Below are 19,265 nucleotides of genomic sequence, written 5' to 3'. Positions count from 1 at the left end.
AAAACTACCAAGTAGACAAACAATTCTTCTCTAGGTACTAGATTTGATAGGACTGGAGCTGTTGTTAGGTACCCTTTCAAGTTGGCCAAGGTGACTTCGCACACTTCTGTCCACAAAAAATCTGTGGCGTTTTTTTAACAAACTAAAAAATGGTTTACACTTATCAGAACTTCAATTGATAAACTTGTTCAAGGCTGCTACCCCGTCGGTCAAAGTCTGGACCTACTTGGCAGACGTCAAGCTATTTAAATCAAGTATGGCCTTGATCTGATCTGGGCTTGCCTTGATGCTCCTTCTGGTGACCAAGTACCCCAAAAACTTAACCAATCCGACTCCAAATGCACATTTAGAGGCATTGAGCCGAAGTTGATGTGCTTTCAGGATATCAAAAATTGTCTGTAAGTCGGCTAGGTGATTCCCAAGCTCTTTGGTCTTCACGACCATGTCGTCAATGTACACCCCAACTGTTTTCCCAATCAAATGTTTGAACATCTTGGTCACTAGCCTCTGATAGGTTGCTCTTGCATTCTTCAACCCAAAAGGCATCACTCTATAGTAGTACAACCCTTTTGGGGTGATAAAAGCAGTATTCTCTTCGTCAGGGGGATACATCGCTATCTAGTGGTATCCTTTGTAAGCATCTAGGAAGCTTATCCTCCCATGCCCTGAAGTGGCATCCACCAGCTGATCAATTTTAGGTAAAAGGAAGCTGTTTTTGGGACAAGCCTTATTCAGCCTGGTGAAGTCTATGCAGACCCTCCACTTTCCATTCTTCTTTTTCACAACAACTGTGTTGGACATCCAGGATGGGTAGTTCACCTCCTGAATGGCCCTGGCTTCTAACAGCTTGTCCACTTCCTCCTCAACTGCCTCAACATGCACTAATGTCGGCCTCCTTGCTCGCTGGATAACGGGTTTAGCCGACCTGTCTACATTGAGCATATGGCATGTGACCACGGGGTCAATGCCTGGCATCTCATATGCTGTCCAGGAAAATACTTTTATGTTGGCCCGTAAGAAAGCTTCTAACTCCCTTTCATCCTCCTCGGCCAAGCCTGAGCCGAGAAGGAAAAAGCGCTCTTCATCCCCTTTTTAGACCAGAATCTTCTTCAAGGTTTCCTCGTTCTTCTCAGCCGGTTCTTTGCCGACATCATCTAGGACTTTCATGTCCTCGTCCTTGATTTCCACTTTTTCTACCTCTCGCACATTGCAGTTGGATTTCATTACTTTCATGGAGCAATTCTTTGCCTGCACTTGATCCCCTATAACTTCCTCAATCCCCTGTTCAATTGGAAATCGTAACAATTGGTACAGCGTTGAGGGAATAGCCCTCATTATGTGCAGCCACGGTCTTTCCAATATAGCATTATAAGGGAAGGGGTATCAATTACGGTAAATTCTATGCTAACATTCCTAGTGCCTGCCTGCACCTCCAAATTTATTGCTCCTAGAGGCCATGTCGGCGTTCTATTGAACCCGATCATTGGGCTATTGGACTGCTCTAAATCATCTCGGTGAAGGCCAAGCTCCTTGTAACATTTGACATACATGATGTCACAAAAGCTGCCTTGGTTGATCAGAATGTGCCTTACCTGGCATTCTCCAATCTTAGAGGTCACTACCAAAGCATCGTTGTGTAGATGATGTACCATGTCTAGGTCTGCCTCGGTAAAGGACACCATTGGTCCCTAATACTCGTTTGTCCTAAGCCTCTTTTGCTAGACCTGATACACATGTTGTAAGTGCCTCACCTTTTGGGTCTCTCCTCGCATATCATTCTCATTAACTTTTGAATGAATCACATTGATCACCCGAGGTTTTTCTTGTTGTGGTGGTGGTGGTGGTGGTGCCGCTGGTGCCGGGGGAAGCCTTGCATGCTCTTCCTTCATTCTGGCCTTGTCTATAAGGTCCCTCAAATGACCCTGTCTGACCAGATCTTCCAAATGCGTCTTCAGGGCTCTGCACCCCTGAGTCAGGTGCCCATCCTCATTGTGATAAGTGCAGTGCTTCCCAAGGCTCTTTCCCATGAACTCACTAGGAATCTTCTCTGGTGCTCTGTAATACGGCTGGTTTCTGATCCGCTTTAGAACTCTATAAATCAGGATCCAGAATACATTAATGACTGCCTATGCAACCCTCAGCCTTGTTTATTGCCTGTTAAAACTAGTATTTCCTCGGCCTTGCTTTGGCAAGTCGTTTCTCTTCTCTTGCTTTGGCACTTTCATTTCCGGCATATCCTCTTCTACTCTGGCATATTTCTCGATCTGTGCCATGAGCTCCTCCATACTCTTTGGTAGAATTTTTGCCAGTGACTTCTGAAGAAAACATTCATCCTCCAGGCCGTTCTTAAAAGACGCAACCGCCAACTCCTGGTTGCATCCTGGTATTCGGTTGAACACCTCATAATACCTTTTGGCATAAGCCCTGAGGATTTCACCCTCGCTAATTTTTGGAGCCATCAGGGAGTCTACCCTTAGTGCTGCAACTTGTTTGTAACGAACCTAGCCACAAACATCTCGGCCAGGCCTTCCCAACTCTTTACAGTTCCTTTCGGTAACTTATTAAACCAATCAAATGTGATTTCCCCAAAGGATGAGAGGAACACCTTGCACAGCAACTGTTCGTTCCTGGTATACAAAGCCATTGAATTCAAATATAAGCTGATGTGAAAGTTCGGATCGGACTTACAGTCAAAAATCTGGAACCTTGGCATATGAAACCTTTTTGGGGTCTCAAACCTATCCAACTCCACCGAGAACGGTGTTCTCAGCTTGACGGGAGATATAACCTCGGTATTCTGCCGCTTCCTCTGGAGGTAGTCCCTCAAATCCTCCTTAGTTTGACCAAAAGCTCGGCTGTCCACAGATTTCAGTCTTTTTGGTGCACTGCTTCCGATGTCGTTATGTGTCCTTTTGGACTTCTCTTCATTCACTGTATTGAAACACCAGCCCTTCCCCTAGATATGCCGGCGTTCTTTGACATAAGTTCCCCTGGTACGAGGCGTCCTCTGTGAGTCACCTCTAATCGACTCTCCTTGCCTGACAGCCCGTGAAGGCCGATGTGAGGGCTCATTTTCCTTGCCATGCTGCGGGACTACCGGGATTGTTTTCTGCCCCCCTTTTCTAGGCATCATTCTTGGCCCCTAACATTGGCATGTCCTGCAACGGAAATGATGGTTACATGACGTTGTTCTGCATCATGAAGTTGATAACTGATTGTAGATCTACCAACTTGTAGGCCATTCCCTTCATCTTGTCGTCCCTCCTCAGGCATCTATCCTTCCATACCTAGAGGTCGCTTTCGTTGTAATACCCATCTCAACCTGATTTCTTCAGGGCGTCTCCCTCTTTGCTGACGTCCTTATCCCCGGGATTCTGATCCCTCGTTCCTTCATTATGATTTTCTTCCTCAATGTTAAGATCGGCATGTTTACCACTCCTGCCTGGGACATCATCCCCGATCTTTTCTCCCTTCCCGTTGTTGGCCATCTATTCTCCTTAAGTTTCCATAGACGGCGCCAAATTGTGGGTGTTGATTTCCGACCACACAACCAAACGGGAAACTCAGTTGGAGAGCACTGGTAGAATAGATTAAGCCCGAACAACCTGACACAGAAAGATAAGAATTCGGCGGTGATTCGTCAACTTAAGGGCACTCTGACGATCAAGTTAGTAATCAAATATCTCTCAAAGATAGCAAATTGTGCTTAATCTCACAAGAAAGAACTTACCTTAGACCCACGAGGGAGCCTTGCTTTTATAACCAACAGTGACCTGGTTTCCCTAGAAGCCTCGCTCCATAGGACTTAGGCTCCATGCTCATCCTAGACCCTTATCTAAATAGAGATAAACTCTTATTGAGCCTTATCTCTATCTAGACTAAGACCTTCTCATGTTCTAGGACTCTTGTCCCTTATTTGCTTATCTCGGATTCCGGTATCTCCACAGATAACCCTGACCTAGCCGAGATCACCTCAGCAACGTGACCAGGCCACGTGGCACCTCGGCTGACACTCCGGTGTCACCTTAGCCACGTTTTGTCATTCACAAAATACTTCCCCACACTAACTAATTAACTTGGTTTATTTAGGAGTTCACAAGTTCATCTGCCCTCTTCAAATTGCCACCTTGAAGTGTGTCGTTGTGTCAACATTGAAGTTTCTTTCATGTCCGAACAGGTCATTTTCTATTTTGGGATCAATTTGGTTGCTTGGAGAGTATTGTCCTACGTCAAGTAAAAACTCACCGTTGCCAAAAAGAATTGACTGTATGCAGCATGGGTCATTTCAGGAATACCCACAATTTTGTGGTTGCAGCTGGGTGTAACATTCCTTAACTACAGAGGAGGATCTATCTTTTTATGCCCAAAAATCATTAGAAGACTTCTACATGCTAAAATACTGCATATCCTAAAACATAGGTCTTAATTACAAAAAGTCAGATGGTTCAACTGAGATGTGCAGCTTGTGGTTTTGTTTCAAATGTGGATGTGAGGGACAAACTCACAGCCTTCATTTTGAAGAACCCACCTGAACCAAAGAAGGGTTCCAAAGACAATAAGGCAATGCAAAGGGATGAAAAGGAGCGTCTGAAGGAAGGTGAGGCTACTAATGAAAAGCAGAAGAAGCTGAAGAAAGTAGTAAAGAAGAAGGGGTCTTCCAATTCCAATGATGGGCATGCAAAAGTCAACTATAACAAAAAGAAAGCCAGTGGTCCTGATGAGGATCAAAGTTCACCAACTATAAGCCAGGTTGATGAGAAAGAAGAGATAGACAATGATAATGACGACAATGTGCAGTGGCAGACTAACACGTCACTAGAGGTAGCCCGCCAATGCATCGAAGAGCAATTGAGATAACCATTTCCATCTCTTTCTGGTAGTGATAAATGACAGCAAGTATATAGTTCTTGATCTTGAGACACTTCAACTGAGACCAAGATTGAAAAATCAAGTACAAGGTCGAGGGTGAAGAGGAAAGTTTAGCAAACAAGCTTCACTTGCTATAGAATGTTGATCAATGGATGGATCCAACACTGATTCTGTGAACTTGATTTTGATAGTGGTGCATTCAATTTTTACGTGTAGATCATCCATGTTCAATGCAAGTGTTGGAAGACTTTTAAAGTATACCTCATCTGTGGTCAAGAGCACATGGAAGTCTCCAATTCTTAAACAACACAAAGGTAATTCTTTACCCAAATTTTGATTCCATGGGATGTTAAGAGGCAAAAAGAAAGATGAGAAAATTCTACATTCTCTAATATCTGAAATAAGATATTCTTTTGGTCACCTTAATATTTACAAATTTGATTCTAAGTCTTTGTTACTTGAACCCCTGTTTTTAAGTGTGACATACATATGTTTGTCTTTTTCTTTTTTAAAGACAGCAAGGAACTGATTTGTTTTTTGGTTCACAATTTTGTTAAATGTAAGACGTGGTTAGGATTATTGAATAGAAAATTGTAAATATTGTGTATTTTGTGTTGCAGATTCTTTTTGAAAGAAATCATTGCAATTTTACTATGGCATATTATTTCTCACAACAATAATGCGACCCCATGTCCAACTAGTCATTTTAAAATATTTTAAAAAAAATACAAGGAAAAATTGGAACTACAAATTAAAATTATCAAACAACCTAATTCTATGAAAAAAATTAAATGAAAAATTGATCAAATCTGAATTTATAATTATTAAATATTTTTAATAAGCCATTAATTTTTTATTCAGGTTCTAGCCTGATTTGGTCTTAAATAGTTTTTTAGATATAAATATATCTTAATATTGATACAATCAATATTAGACATATTTTAAGAAGGGTAAATTATATCGATAGTCCCCGCATTTTCTCTCTTGTGTCAATTTGGACTCTGTAATTTCAATTAGTTTGATTTTTACCTCTAATTTTAGATTTTATATTAATTTGGTCCAATTAATAATGCCGGTTACGATTTTTGAAAGAAAATAGTTATTGAGTTGGTTGAGATTAACTTATTGAGTTAAACAAGTTTACAATTTTGTCTATAAAAATATAACAACTGCTATTCATGTGTGTATTTTCAATTAAAAAAAAAAACTAGCAATTATAACAATTGGACCAAATTGAGACAAAATTATAAATTTAAGGTCAAAATTGAGCAAATTAAAATTGCAAGGACAAAAATTACGCAAGAGTTAAAATATATGGATTACCAATGTAATTTATCTTTTTAAGAATAAGTACATAATTTCTTAATTAATTTTGAAATTGTTAATAAATATACCAAACAAATATGTACATATTTCTTATTTTGTTATAATTTTTTTTTTAAAATATATTTACTAATTAAAAATTAAATAAATAGATATGTCTACTAACTCATAGATTGGACATGAACTAGACGACTCTCTAAGGACTAGGCTTAAATTAAGAATTATTGGCAAAAAAAAATTGACTTGAACTAAATTTTCTTGATTTTTTTTAGTGTATAATATAATATTAGAACTCCCAAATTAGCTTATATCAGTCACGAACTTATAAACTATGATATAATTTAAATATAAAATTTAAATTTATTAGGACTGGAATATGACCTACAATTTATGGTGGCTTTATCTTAAATAATTTTTTTTATACATAAATATATATAACTATTCATTTAATTGCTTTAAACATAAATATATAGCTTTTTTTTTTAAACTATAGTTCAAACTTTTTAATAAGTATGCATAAAATAAGTCCATATTTCTTATTTTTATTATAAAAAAATATTTACAAATATTTATTTATTAGTTTAATAAATAGATAGGTCAAACGATTCATCTAAGTTGGGAACAGAACAAGATAATTTTTAATGATTAGGTGAAGGACAAGTTGACGTAACCAAATTTAATATTACAAGTGAATCCTAATTTATTTTTACGTAAATCTTACAACATAAGACAAATTATAATTTTTAGATTTCACAAAATATGAAAAAAGTATTATATTGACAAATGTAACTTACCACTATCATATGATAAATTAAATTTAGGAAACTCGTAAGACGAAATGTATTTACATTTTATCATAAATATAATTTTTGTGATTTATTTTTTAATTTTTACCACTTAAATTATGACATATATTTGTTATTAAGAATTTAGAGCACACAATTAATGACATACGAATAAAAAAAAAAGAAATCTCTTATATGTAACTGTGATAAAAATGAATAAAATTTAATTAATTCTAAATTATTTTTGCTAAATATTGTAGATAAATTTTTAGATTATTATTTAATTTTAAAAATTAATTTTTGATTATTTATTTATACCCGTGCAAAGCATGGGTAATTATGTTAGTTTTAATATTATTTAGCAGCCAATAGTTTTGTATGTATATTTAATATTATATTCATTGATATATATCACTTGCGTTATCCGGTGTCTCTAGCTCAGTAATCCAAATTTAATTCAAAATTTTGGATTTCTATTCAAGCCCATTACCAAATTCAAAATATATGTGGTCAAATTCTTTAAAAAAAATTAGATTGAGCTTGAGTTGCTTCTGTTAAGTCTACCCAAATTGCGGTCCTGCTTTTAGTAAAAATTTAGGCCTCGTTTGGCAAGAGGCTATTTTAGCCAATTACCTAAAAAGTTACTAAATTAGCCAAAAAGTTAACAACCCATACCAAAAAGTCAAAGATTCTCTTTTCTCTCTACTTTTTGCACATCTTTTCGTAATTAGCCAAAAAGTCATCCCAAACATACAAGTTTTTTTTACCTACCTTTTTAGCCAAATAACCAAAAAGTTACTAAATTAACATGTACCCAAACGAGGCCTAAGGATTCAAAACTTTGAAGATTTCTCTCGCAAGAAGTCCATTTTCAAGTTGGAATAATGTTCATAGGAGACAAAATCCATTCCATCATGATCCAAACTTGACAAGGACTTTGATCACTGCTTTACGTGTAGATCTGTTTTGTTGTGTTACCTATTTTGCTCGGTTTACTTTGGTTGAGTTGGATCTCGTACTAAATTAGGCCAGTCTAAGAAGAAGCAGTTTTAGCCAAAAATTAAAAAAGTCAATTTATTTTTTTTATTTATTTACACTTCTTTTTTCTTTTATAAAAACTTAAAAAGTTAAAAAAAATAATTTTCTAAAAAAAAAAAAAAAAACCCTTAACCTCCCACACTATGAAGGCATATTCATCGTGGGGAACAGTGTCATTAGCAAGCATCGGCTTATTTTGACAATTGGATTAAAAGCCAACCTTTTAACTTTTTATGTATTTTCAAAAAATGCCCAAAAAATTTAAAAAATTAACTTTTAACCTATTTCTTAAAATAGGCCATTATATCAACTTGAGAAGCACTTCTAAATTGAATTTAAATTGTGTTGATTGTAAATTTGAATGCTCCTAATGAAGTAGTTGAAATGAGAGAAGTTGAAAGAAAATGGCAAGTTTCATTTTGTATAGGGGATTTTAATGAAGTAAGGAAATCAAGTGACCAATCAGGATGCATCAGATAGTGTGTAAAGGGATGAGAGATTTTGTGAAATTTTATTAATGATGTAGAATTGATTGTTCTTCCATTGATTGAATAATTTTTGAGAATTTCGCTATCCTCTATTAATACCAGAACTTAAATTCTTTGATCCTTCATTTTATAGATTCTTTGCCTTCATATGAACATCTCTTATGGATACAAACAATGCTTTGCCAAATCCCTCTTTGTTGAGGAATTTCTGTGTGTGGATAGAGTCCCTACTGACAAGCCTGCGTGGTACCCTTGGCCAACAATAACTCAATAAATCAGAAATTATCAATCTTCCACATATGCATTAAAAAATCCGTTTAAAAGTTGCAGAAGTTAACTATCGTTTGTCTTCCGTGACCATTTTCCTCATCTTCTCCACACACCCAAAAAAAAAAAAAAGAGTCCACTTATTCTTTTTTTTTTTTTTGAACTGGAAATTCCACTTATTGTCACTCTTCCTTCTTCCTCGCTCAGGTCTCTCAGTGAAAAGAAAATTTAAATTCAGAAATCATCCGGCATTATTTTTGCCCAAGTTCTTTTAAAATGGTAGTTGTTGGTCAACATTAATTTGAACTAGAATTATTGAAGAGTCTAAGAATTGTTTGGATTAAGGCCCGATACTATATTGATTGCAAAAGATTACCCCTTGGCCCTTTGTGAAGAACATGGTTTAATGCCAGTTCAATAGAAAAGTTTTTGTAATAAATAGGAGAAAGAAAGAACTCATGTTTGGTTGAGAGACTTGAAAAAGAATTTGAAAACAAAACTAGAAAAGAAAGATAAAATATAAATAAAATATATTTATATTTTACTTCATTTCATACACCTTTTATTTTATTTTTTTTAAATCCCTTCCTAAGTTGAATGTTAACCTCATCACCGTTGCCGTCATCGAGTGTAGGTTGTCAATGATTGTCTGAAATATTGGATGAGTTCATTGTTGTAGTTGCAGCGATCTTCTTCACTCATGAAGGGATGATTTAACTAATAAATACATATTAAAGGAATTAAAAATGCATAATGGTGAGTGATTTGAATTTATAATCGCACTAGAACTCAAATTTTATTTTGTAGACAGATATTGAAAGGAAGAAAGTAGATAGAGAAAATGTAACTTTTTGGTGAAAAGAAAAAGAAAATGTTGTTGGGTTTGTGCGAGAAGAGAGAGAGAGAGAGAGAGAGAGAGAGAGGGGGGGAGAGAATAGAAACGACAGTTAAATCTTCATTATTTTATGACTTGATGTAGACGTGACCAATCTCAAGCTTCAGTTAACATGAGGGGCAGGTGTTAGGGTTGAAATTTGGTGAAAGGTACCAAATAAGTATGCTAACTTGGGGTGATTATTCAGTATTCTCGGATTATGGATATGTGGTGCTCTATAATGTTTTGATTGGTGGAGAGACACAAGGGCCCGCGATTTATGTTGGAGATGGGGGGACAACATGGGACTAACTAATTGATGATTGATTTAGAGTATAGACACGTGGTGTTCCAGAAATATTGAATAATTTCCCGCTAACTTGATACCCGTATACAAAAATTTCTCCCCTTTTGTGAAAGAATTACAAGAAATCCCTTATTTAAGAAGTACTATATATATTTGATATATATAAACTTCATTTGCTATTTTTTCTTCTTTAATTGAAGTTGATTGAGTATTTAGCTTTGGCAAAAAATTAACTAGTCATAACATTTGCCCCTCATTAAAAGGTTAACACTCTATTGGAATTGTAAGATGAAAAAGAAAATAAATAGAAATTTAAGCTTTGTAACAAGCAAAAACTTCCTCTCTCAAACTACAACTTTTGATATATCAAAACAATAACAATAAATAACAGTATTTAATAAACAACATAAAGAGAGAGACTAATATCCCAAGAAATGGCACTGTAGCAATCATGGAAGGTATTTCACTAGAAAAATATAATTTGTTTATATCTCTAAACGTGTTGTAAAAGCATTGAAAACTTGTGCCTTTTACAGAAGGAGAATCTTGATCTTGAGGTCTCTAAATGATGAAAGTTTCCAACCACATCATTTACAAAGTCAAGAAGTACATGAAAAATTAAGCTAACAATAAAATTCCACAAGCACCACCAACTTCATTACAATCATTACAACTGTTTAGGGAATTCGAAAAGCTTATAAACACAACACTGCGTTAGTTGTGTTTGGTGTAATTTATTATAAATTAAAAATGAAAATTGAAAAAAAAATTATTCAATTTTTACAAATTTGTGTATTTAAATTCTTTTTACTTTACAAGTTATAAAAAAATGTTTTAGAACTTTAATTCTTGAGCTCTAAAACCAATTCTAATGAGCTGGCAGTAGGTCCCACCCACTGTTGATGTGATGTATGTTCCTTATTATTTATTTATTTATTTATTTTTACTCCATGAAAGCTCATTAGAACTGCCGTCGAATCAGCTCCTTTAGAGCTCTCCATCACAACTGATAAGTTATAAGTAGAAATTATTTCAAACAGTTTAACACACTCTTAAAATAAAAAAGTTATAAACAATTCAAATAAATTACACCAAATACAATAAAATAGCCCCTTAATTTGTCAAGGAGAAACAATAGCTTACACACGCAACATAAAGGTCTAATATATAATTATTTAAAACCCATATTCATTTAAAAATTAGGTTTGTAAGAGAAGAGTTCATCCAAAATATACATTAATAAAACCCATTTTAATTATTATTATTATTATTATTATTATTATTATGAAACTTTATTTTTTTTATTTATTTATTATCTCCAAGTATATATAGAATGTTGTGATTGCATTGGAAAATTAACATTGTGGGTTCCCTTGTTTTTTAGATGTGTTGGGTTTTATATGTATACGTAGCATTTGTCATGCGAATTCATCTAGAAGGTGAAAAATATGACAAAAATTAATCTGGTGATAAATATTATTTTTCCAAAACTAGGTTCCTTAGAGAAAATTCATGAATCCCCCACAAAAGTGAAATTTCACTATGCTTCATTTACTAAAGAGAAAGAACTTAATTTATTGATCCACTTGTCTCATGAACTACATATGATTCTACGAAAAAAACAGTTTTATTAAGATTGTTGGCCTTCATAAGGGCATTCTTCTCGATACAAACATAATGTTTTGCTAGTGGAAGGAATTACAAGCAAACCTTATTTAAGATAGTGATAAATATTGACGTTCAGTGCCCTTATTTCCTTTATAAACTTCACTTGGTGTTCTTAATTGAAGTTGATTGGGTATTTAGGCTGTTTGTTTGGTAGAAAGAGTCCCCAGTGTTTCTCAAGTTCCGGATTCTTTTGATCCTCATTAAACATAGCAAAAATGTATGTTTCAATGGGCCTTCCCGGCTTTTTTGGGGTCCCTCCTTTCACATGCTGAATCAAATTGTTATTGTAGGTCCTTGCATTACCAATTGATGTAGCAGTTCCACCAGCTGTAGGCCATCCACTCTCAGACACAACAATCTCCAAAGAGCCACCACCCGCATTCTCAAGCGCCGAGTAAACAGCATCCAACATAGCATCAAACAGATTTCTGTACCCAAGTGAGCCATCCGTCACCACAACCGAGGGAGCTGTGAATAGAGCGTAATCAAGACGAATGTCTTTGGTGTTGCCTGCATAACTGAAATACGGGTACAAGTTAAGGAGCAATGGGGCACCATTGTTCTTCAAGAAACCAATGATTGGGTCAAGAAACGATCGAATTTCAGGCTTAAAAGAGCCTTTTGATGGAGGAAAGGAATTTCCAAGTAATCCAGTGAGGATGGCAGTGGAAACTTTGATTTGGTTCCCAAGGCCAGCTGCAACAATAGCGGTACGCACGTTTCGCATGGCGGGGAGAAGAAATGGCGCTGTGTTGGGATTTGATGGATCGACTTCATTCCCAACCGCGATGTACCTGAATTTGACATTACCATAGTTTTTGACATTGTTTTGGACCCATGTATTTGCTTCGGCTTGGTTAGAAGCTAGTCTCCGGAGATCAGTGTTTGGAACACCGAGCATGAGCTCGATGTTGGAGCCTCTAAGGGCTTGGAGAGCAGCTTGGTTTGGGTCATAGAGTCGCATTCTTCGGATGCCTTTTTGGTTGTAAAGAGCTACAACATCTTGTTGAGATGGTAATCCGCCGCCGTTCATTCCATAGCAAACCCCTGTTTGGGCACCTGCAACATTATATTAATTAACAAAATAGTAATAGTCATACATTAGGTTTGTTTTGTACTATAATTGTGCAGTAATGCTAGGTATCATGAAAAGTCTTTCATGAAAATAATCATGAAAGATTTGTGACCTTTAGATTACACTTAGAATAAAACACCACACACTAATCAAGGTAATCTAAGGGTCACAAATCTTTCATGATTATTTTTATGAAAATTTTTTCATGATCCCTAACATTTCTCATAATTGTGTTCTGAATCTTTGAATATATGGAAGTTGGCATTTTGAAAAATCATATGGTTACCAATGTAAAAAAACTAACCAAATAATTTGCATTCCTGTTAAGAAATAAAAAAATGTTTCATGCCCCTTTTCCCTCATCCCTTTGACCCCCTCTCTTTCTCATTGGTTATATTTTCTTCAGAATTTTCATATTACAAATAGACAAGTGAAATGATCATGACATATTGATTTTGCAGGTGTGGGTATTGGGTGGAACATATCTAGTTTCACACGACCCATATTGAAGTAGTCTATATAATCTTGTATTGGCAAAATAATCAAACAGTCCTTAAAAAGGTTGATGTGATATAAGAGTCCCTCTCCCTCAAACTAAATCCTCCCCAATACAAAAAATAATAATAATAATTAGTTTTGATTGATTTTCTAAAAATTAAGTAGTTTATTTTTTGTTTTTAGTGATTTTTTAATATTTTAGATAAATTTTTTTACTTTCTAAATGCATATAATTTAGAAACACTTAAAAAGTAAAATATTTATGAAAAAATATGCTAAAAAATCAATAAATGCATAAGAATACGAAAATATATTATTTTTTATTTTATTTTTTTGGGTATTTGATGACCTTTTTAAATATTTTTTTCATAAATATTATATTTTTTAAGTATATTTAGGTTAGATGCATCTAAAAATAAAAAAAAAAAATCTTTAAATATTAAAATTTTTGATAAAAAAAAAAAGTAGGCTCATTGTTTTGAAATCAAATAAGGTAAATAAAATTTAAAAAGAAAAAAAAATCAACCATATCTAATAATTATTATTGTTATCGACTCTTCTCCGTATGTCACTCAAATTTTTTATTTTTTATTTAAAAACCTTACAAAATGGCTTCGTTTGGAAAGTCAAGTTTGAGATTTTTTTTTTTTTTTTTTTTTTTAACCCCAAGGCAAGTGGCCGAGCGGTAAAGCTTGGAGGATAAAATCCACAGGTCTCGAGTTCGAGTCACACCTTGGGGCCACTGGAGGTTTGCCCGGTCGTTAACTTCAGGGCCCTGAGATTAGTCGAGGTGCGCGAAAGCTGGCCCGGACACTCAGTTATCAAAAAAAAAAAAAAAAGTTTGAGATTTTTTTTACTATTTTAATCACAAAAAATAAAATAGACTTTTTAACTTAATATGACAAAATATTACATTCAACTCATAATTATTACATCATTTCTCTCATAAAAAAGTCCAAAGCACCAAAAGCCTTTTTCAAATGAAACTTTTTAATCCCAGGCTAACATAGTTAAAAAAGTCAAAAAATTAAAAAACTAACTCACTTTCCAAATGAATCCAAAACAAATATTTAGTGTAATCATGACACCATAAGCTATGTTTGGCTTTAATTTTTTAGCTCAAAAAGCATAGAAAGACAAAATTGGTTACATAAGTTAATAAGATAAAATGTTACATTTAAACCACAATTATTACACTTTTTTTCACAAAAATCAAAAAAAATTAAAAATAAAAACTAAACGAGACTAAAAAAATTAGACTCAAATAATTAAAAAATCAAAAAATCAGACTATTTTAATTTTTTTCCAAACGAGGACTTCCACTACCGTAATATAAAAAAATTTATCCTATATTGCGATACATGAGAACAATCTATTAAAGAAAGCGAAAGATAAAGAGAGGTGTATGGAGAGTGAAACCTGTTAGGTCTAGGGTAGCCATTAATACCCCAAGGAGAAGCATTGTAGCAATCATGAAAGACATTTTACTAGAAAAATGTAACTTATAAGTGAAGAAGATAAAGAGACGAAGCTAAGGCAATATGCAAATGTGTTGCAAAACACTACGAACTTGGTTCATTTTATAGAGAGGAAGAGCCTTTGATCTTGGGGTCTCATGTGATCAAAGTCCCCACCGCACTATTTCCAAGTCAATCAATTCCATGGAAATATCTAGCAAGAAAATTCCACAAAAATACACCAAATGCAACATCATCTAATGTCCTCTTCTGGAGTTGTACCAAGTTTTTGAAAAGTCTTTTTTTTTTTTTTTTTTTTTTGAAATTTGCTTCGCCAAAGAGTAAAAAAATTCATTTTACAAAATAAATAAGTCATTTAGCAAACTCATTTTTTCTAAAAAAATTACCTTCAATAACAAAAAAGCTATTCAAAAAGTCAGTAAATATATACCAAACAAACAAATTAATTTTTTTTAATATTAATTTTTTTGTAAACTTATTTTAAGGGTAAATTACAAATACATCATTTCAGATTTACTTAAAATACGAATTGCCCCATTTGGTTTGAAAAATTATAAATACCGTTCTGTCAGAATTTTTTATTTAACAGAATTAATTAAAAAAGTGAAATTTTTAACTATTCACCTATATAATAATAAAATTATCTGAATTATTAATTGAAATAAAATTTTAATATTATTAAAAATTGTTAATTAACTTAATGATCTATTAAAAAAGACTTATTTGTAATAAAATTAAAAACCTTAACAAAAATGATTGAGAGCTCTAATAGGAGTAGACTCCACAATGATGTGATATTTTGAACTTAATTTTTATTTTTCACTTTTTTTTATTCTCTACCATATTATTAGAGCTCAATTAAGATTTTAAAATTATCACATAATATAATTTTTAAAGTCATAAAAATAATTTATAATTTAAATAAATGACAGAGTTGATAATTTATCCTATTTTTAGTAAAGTCCCGATGGAAGCAATGACTTCATAAACCAACTCTAGTAGCCGCCTCTACCGATGGATTTGGGGTGGGTGCACCCTGATGTGACAGCAAAAGCCCACCGTTTTGGTGGGTTGATTTATATATATAATAAATAAAGGTAAATTACACTGACACCCCTGACATTTATATTTATTATAGTTCTCCTCTTTGTTTTTTATAAATTACATCTCTCATTGAGATTTAAAGTTTAATTACAGATTCTCCCTCAGTAATTTAATTTTTTTAAATATCAATTTTGCCCTCATTGGGTAATTACATTGACATCCCTCACATTTTAGAAATTATAATCTCATCCTTAAGGTTTAAAGTAACATTACCAATTGCCCCCTCGGTTAGTATTAGTTGGAAAAAAAATTCATTGAAAAAAAAAATTATTTGGAAAAAAAATTGTTAGTAAAATTTTTAAATTTTTGATTAAAAATTAACGTAAACTCATTTTTGAATTTACGTTTTTTCTCAAATTTACAAACTGAGACAATCAATTTATAAACTAAAAAAATTATCAAATAAATTTTTATGACATTTTTTAAAATTTTTGTAAATATAAATTAAAAACTGAAAACGAAATAGTTACCAAATAGGTCTCAAATGGTAAAAATGTCGTAAAATTAACAAATAATTAAATCAGCTACCAATGTAAGAAATGACTTATCAAAAGATTCTTAGGCTATGTATGATTTGATTTTTAAAAAAAAATTAAAAATTAAAAATTAATTTGGTTAAGAAATAAAAAATAAAAAAAATTATCATTTTAACTTTTGGGCAGGTTATATACATACGTATGGCTGTTTCAATTTAATTTATACAAAATTATTTTCAACCACTCGAAAGATAAAAATTATATAAAAATGATAATTATTTTTTATTTTTTATTTCTTAACTAGATTAATTTTTAATCTTTAAAAAAAATTTCTAAAAATCAAACCATACATAGCCTAAGAACCTTTTGATAAGTCATTTCTTACGTTGGTTACTTATTTAATTATTTGTTAATTTTACGACATTTTTACCATCTGAAACCTGTTTGGTAATTATATTTACAAAAATTTAAAAATTGTCATAAAAACTTGTTTGATAATTTTTTTGGTTTATAAATGGTTGTCTCAGTTTGTAAATTTAAGGAAAAATAAAAATTCAAAAAATGAGTTTATGTTGGTTTTTAAACAGAAATTTAAAAATTTTACTAACAAAAATTTTTTTCAATTTATTTTTTTTCCCAATTAATTTTTTTTTCAATGAATTTTTTTTCAACTAATACTAACTGAGAGAGCAATTAGTAATGCTATTTTAAACCTTAGAGAGGGGATTATAATTTCTAAAATGTGAGGGGTGTCAATGTAATTTACCTAGTGAGGGAAAAATTGATATTTAAAAAAATTAAATTGTTGAGAGAGAATCTGTAATAAAACTTTAAATCTCAGGAAGAGATATAATTTTTAAAAAATAAAGAAGAACTGTAATAAATAAAACCTCAACGGGTGTCAGTGTAATTTACCCATAAATAAATAAACTGATGAAGCAAGCACGTGTTGCAGCCTAGTGTTAAAGTGTTTTGTTGTTTAATCCAAACTACAACGTTTCAAAAAAAAAATTCCTGTCCCACGCTGCTTGCTATTGTGAATAAGTTTGATTAGTTTTAAATGAAAAATAAAAAAAGAAAATAACACCACAGTGTAATAGTAAAAAAATATTATAAATCAATAATAAGGTTTACAAATTGTAATAATTAAAATATTATATTTTTTTATAATTTTGTATTTTTTTTCTGGAACCACTGTTTTGTTATTTCCATCAAAAAAAAAATGAATGGATTTCACATCTATTAAAGAAATTGAATGAGTTTGATTAGTTAAAATTAAAAAAAAAAATAGAAATTATATAGAAATTATGTTTTATAATATTTTTGTTTACCTCAAACCCACTTCTCTATAAAATAAAATTTAAAAAATTAAAAGCAAATCAGTGCCAAACATAAGAACTTAAAATAAATGGAACTACAATTATACAATTTGTAACAATCATATAATAAAAAATAAATTCAACATGTAACTACAAAATATATCATATATATATACATATATATTAAAAGTAATATTTTTCGTATGCTTAAGTGACATATTATAAGGATTTACTTTTTTTCTAAAAAAGTTATGATAGCATATATTTTCTTAAAGGCGAATTATACTAACAATTTTTATAATTTGAGACTTGTGTTACTTTCGTCTCTGACTTTTCAATTGCAACACATTGGATCCTGAATTTTAAATCTTGTTCTAAATAAAGACAATTGAAAATATTATTGCTTAATTTCAAGGGTAAAATCATCAATTTGATAAAATATAAACTAATTTGATAAAAATAAATATCAAAAAAATATGTTTTAATTTTTAAAAAGTATTTCTACCCACAAAAGATAAAATCATGTAAAATTGATAAATATTTTAGACATTTATTTATTTATTTATTTTACCAAATTAATTTTTATTATGTATTTGGATGATGATTATGTAATGGGTGATTGTTAGAATTTTAATATGTTATCGATATATTTAATATATAGAATGTTTTTAGTTTTAGATTTTTTGATTTAATGAATTGGTTTAATAATAATATCAAATTTGTCGCCATATTTAACTTTTGGAAAAATAGAAACAAATTAAATGAAAATAAAAATAATCACTCATTACATGATCATCATCCAAACACATAATAAAAATTAATTTAGTAAAATAAATAAATAAATGTCTAAAAGATATATCAATTTACATAATTTTATCTTTAGTGTGTAGAAATAATTTTTAAAAATTCAAAAATATTTTTTTTGACATTTATTTTTGTCAAATTAATTTATATTTTATCAAATTGACCATTTTGCCCTTGAAATTAAGCAATGGTATCTTCAATTGTCCTTATTTGGAATAAGATTCAAAATTCAAGGTCAAATGTGTCACAATTGAAAAGTCAGGGACCAAAGTGACACAGACCTCTAACTATAGGAACCGTTAGTGTAATTCACAATTTTCTTAATTACATATAGAGTTCTACACAAACCTAGACATAATTTAAATTATACTAACTTTATCTATTTTATATATATATTCTGTTTGACAAATATTTTTTTCCATATATTTTTCATTATAAATTGAGATAATCCACAAACCCAATACCAATTTTGCATTTCACGTTTTTCTTCTTAATTCTTTCGAGAATATTAGGATTTTTTTTTTAATGTTAAACTGTCTCTTTTTTATTTTTCTTATTTTTATGTACATTATTCTATACCCAATACCAATTTTATATTATTCTATATTATGGATTTGTCATTTAAATTTTATAGTAATTCTACATATGAAATTATATTTTATTTCCCACATTATTTTATATAATCATAAGTTATAGGAGAAAAAACATGCACAATAATGATAATCCTAAGGAATCTCTAAACTTTAGATTTATTGCTTGCGTTACTTTTTCAATTGTTAAACAGTAAGCTATTTTATATATATTGGGCAAATTACATATACACCCCTCGAGGTTTGGCTAAATTACAAATACCCCCCTGAGGTTTGAGAAATTACGAATTCCCCCCTGAATG

The 19,265-nt window shown here is 31.8% G+C and overlaps 1 protein-coding gene across 1 annotated transcript; it reads right to left on the bottom strand.

The window, feature by feature from the left end:
• Nucleotides 1–11,556: 11,556 nt before the first annotated feature.
• LOC114264974 (glucan endo-1,3-beta-glucosidase, acidic) lies at nucleotides 11,557–14,976 on the bottom strand. Its single transcript, XM_028205707.2, has 2 exons — nucleotides 14,612–14,976; nucleotides 11,557–12,678 (listed from the first exon to the last, which is right to left on the bottom strand). Exons 1-2 carry the CDS (start codon nucleotides 14,673–14,675, stop codon nucleotides 11,732–11,734), a joined length of 1,011 nt encoding a protein of 336 aa, XP_028061508.2. The 5' UTR covers nucleotides 14,676–14,976; the 3' UTR covers nucleotides 11,557–11,731.
• Nucleotides 14,977–19,265: the final 4,289 nt, after the last annotated feature.

Source organism: Camellia sinensis, chromosome 10 (assembly GCF_055761805.1).
Source record: "Camellia sinensis isolate YWXY chromosome 10, ASM5576180v1, whole genome shotgun sequence".
In the NCBI taxonomy this organism is placed as follows: domain Eukaryota; kingdom Viridiplantae; phylum Streptophyta; class Magnoliopsida; order Ericales; family Theaceae; genus Camellia; species Camellia sinensis.
This window is presented reverse-complemented; position numbering and strand designations above follow the sequence as displayed.

What these genes read in the sequence shown, in the direction of transcription:
- LOC114264974 (XM_028205707.2), bottom strand. Translation starts at nt 14,675, where the DNA reads ATGTCTTTCATGATTGCTACAATGCTTCTCCTTGGGGTATTAATGGCT. An exon ending in GGCTACCCTAGACCTAACAG is followed by an intron (nt 12,679 to 14,611) that starts GTTTCACTCTCC and finishes ATAATGTTGCAG; the next exon opens with GTGCCCAAACAGGGGTTTGC.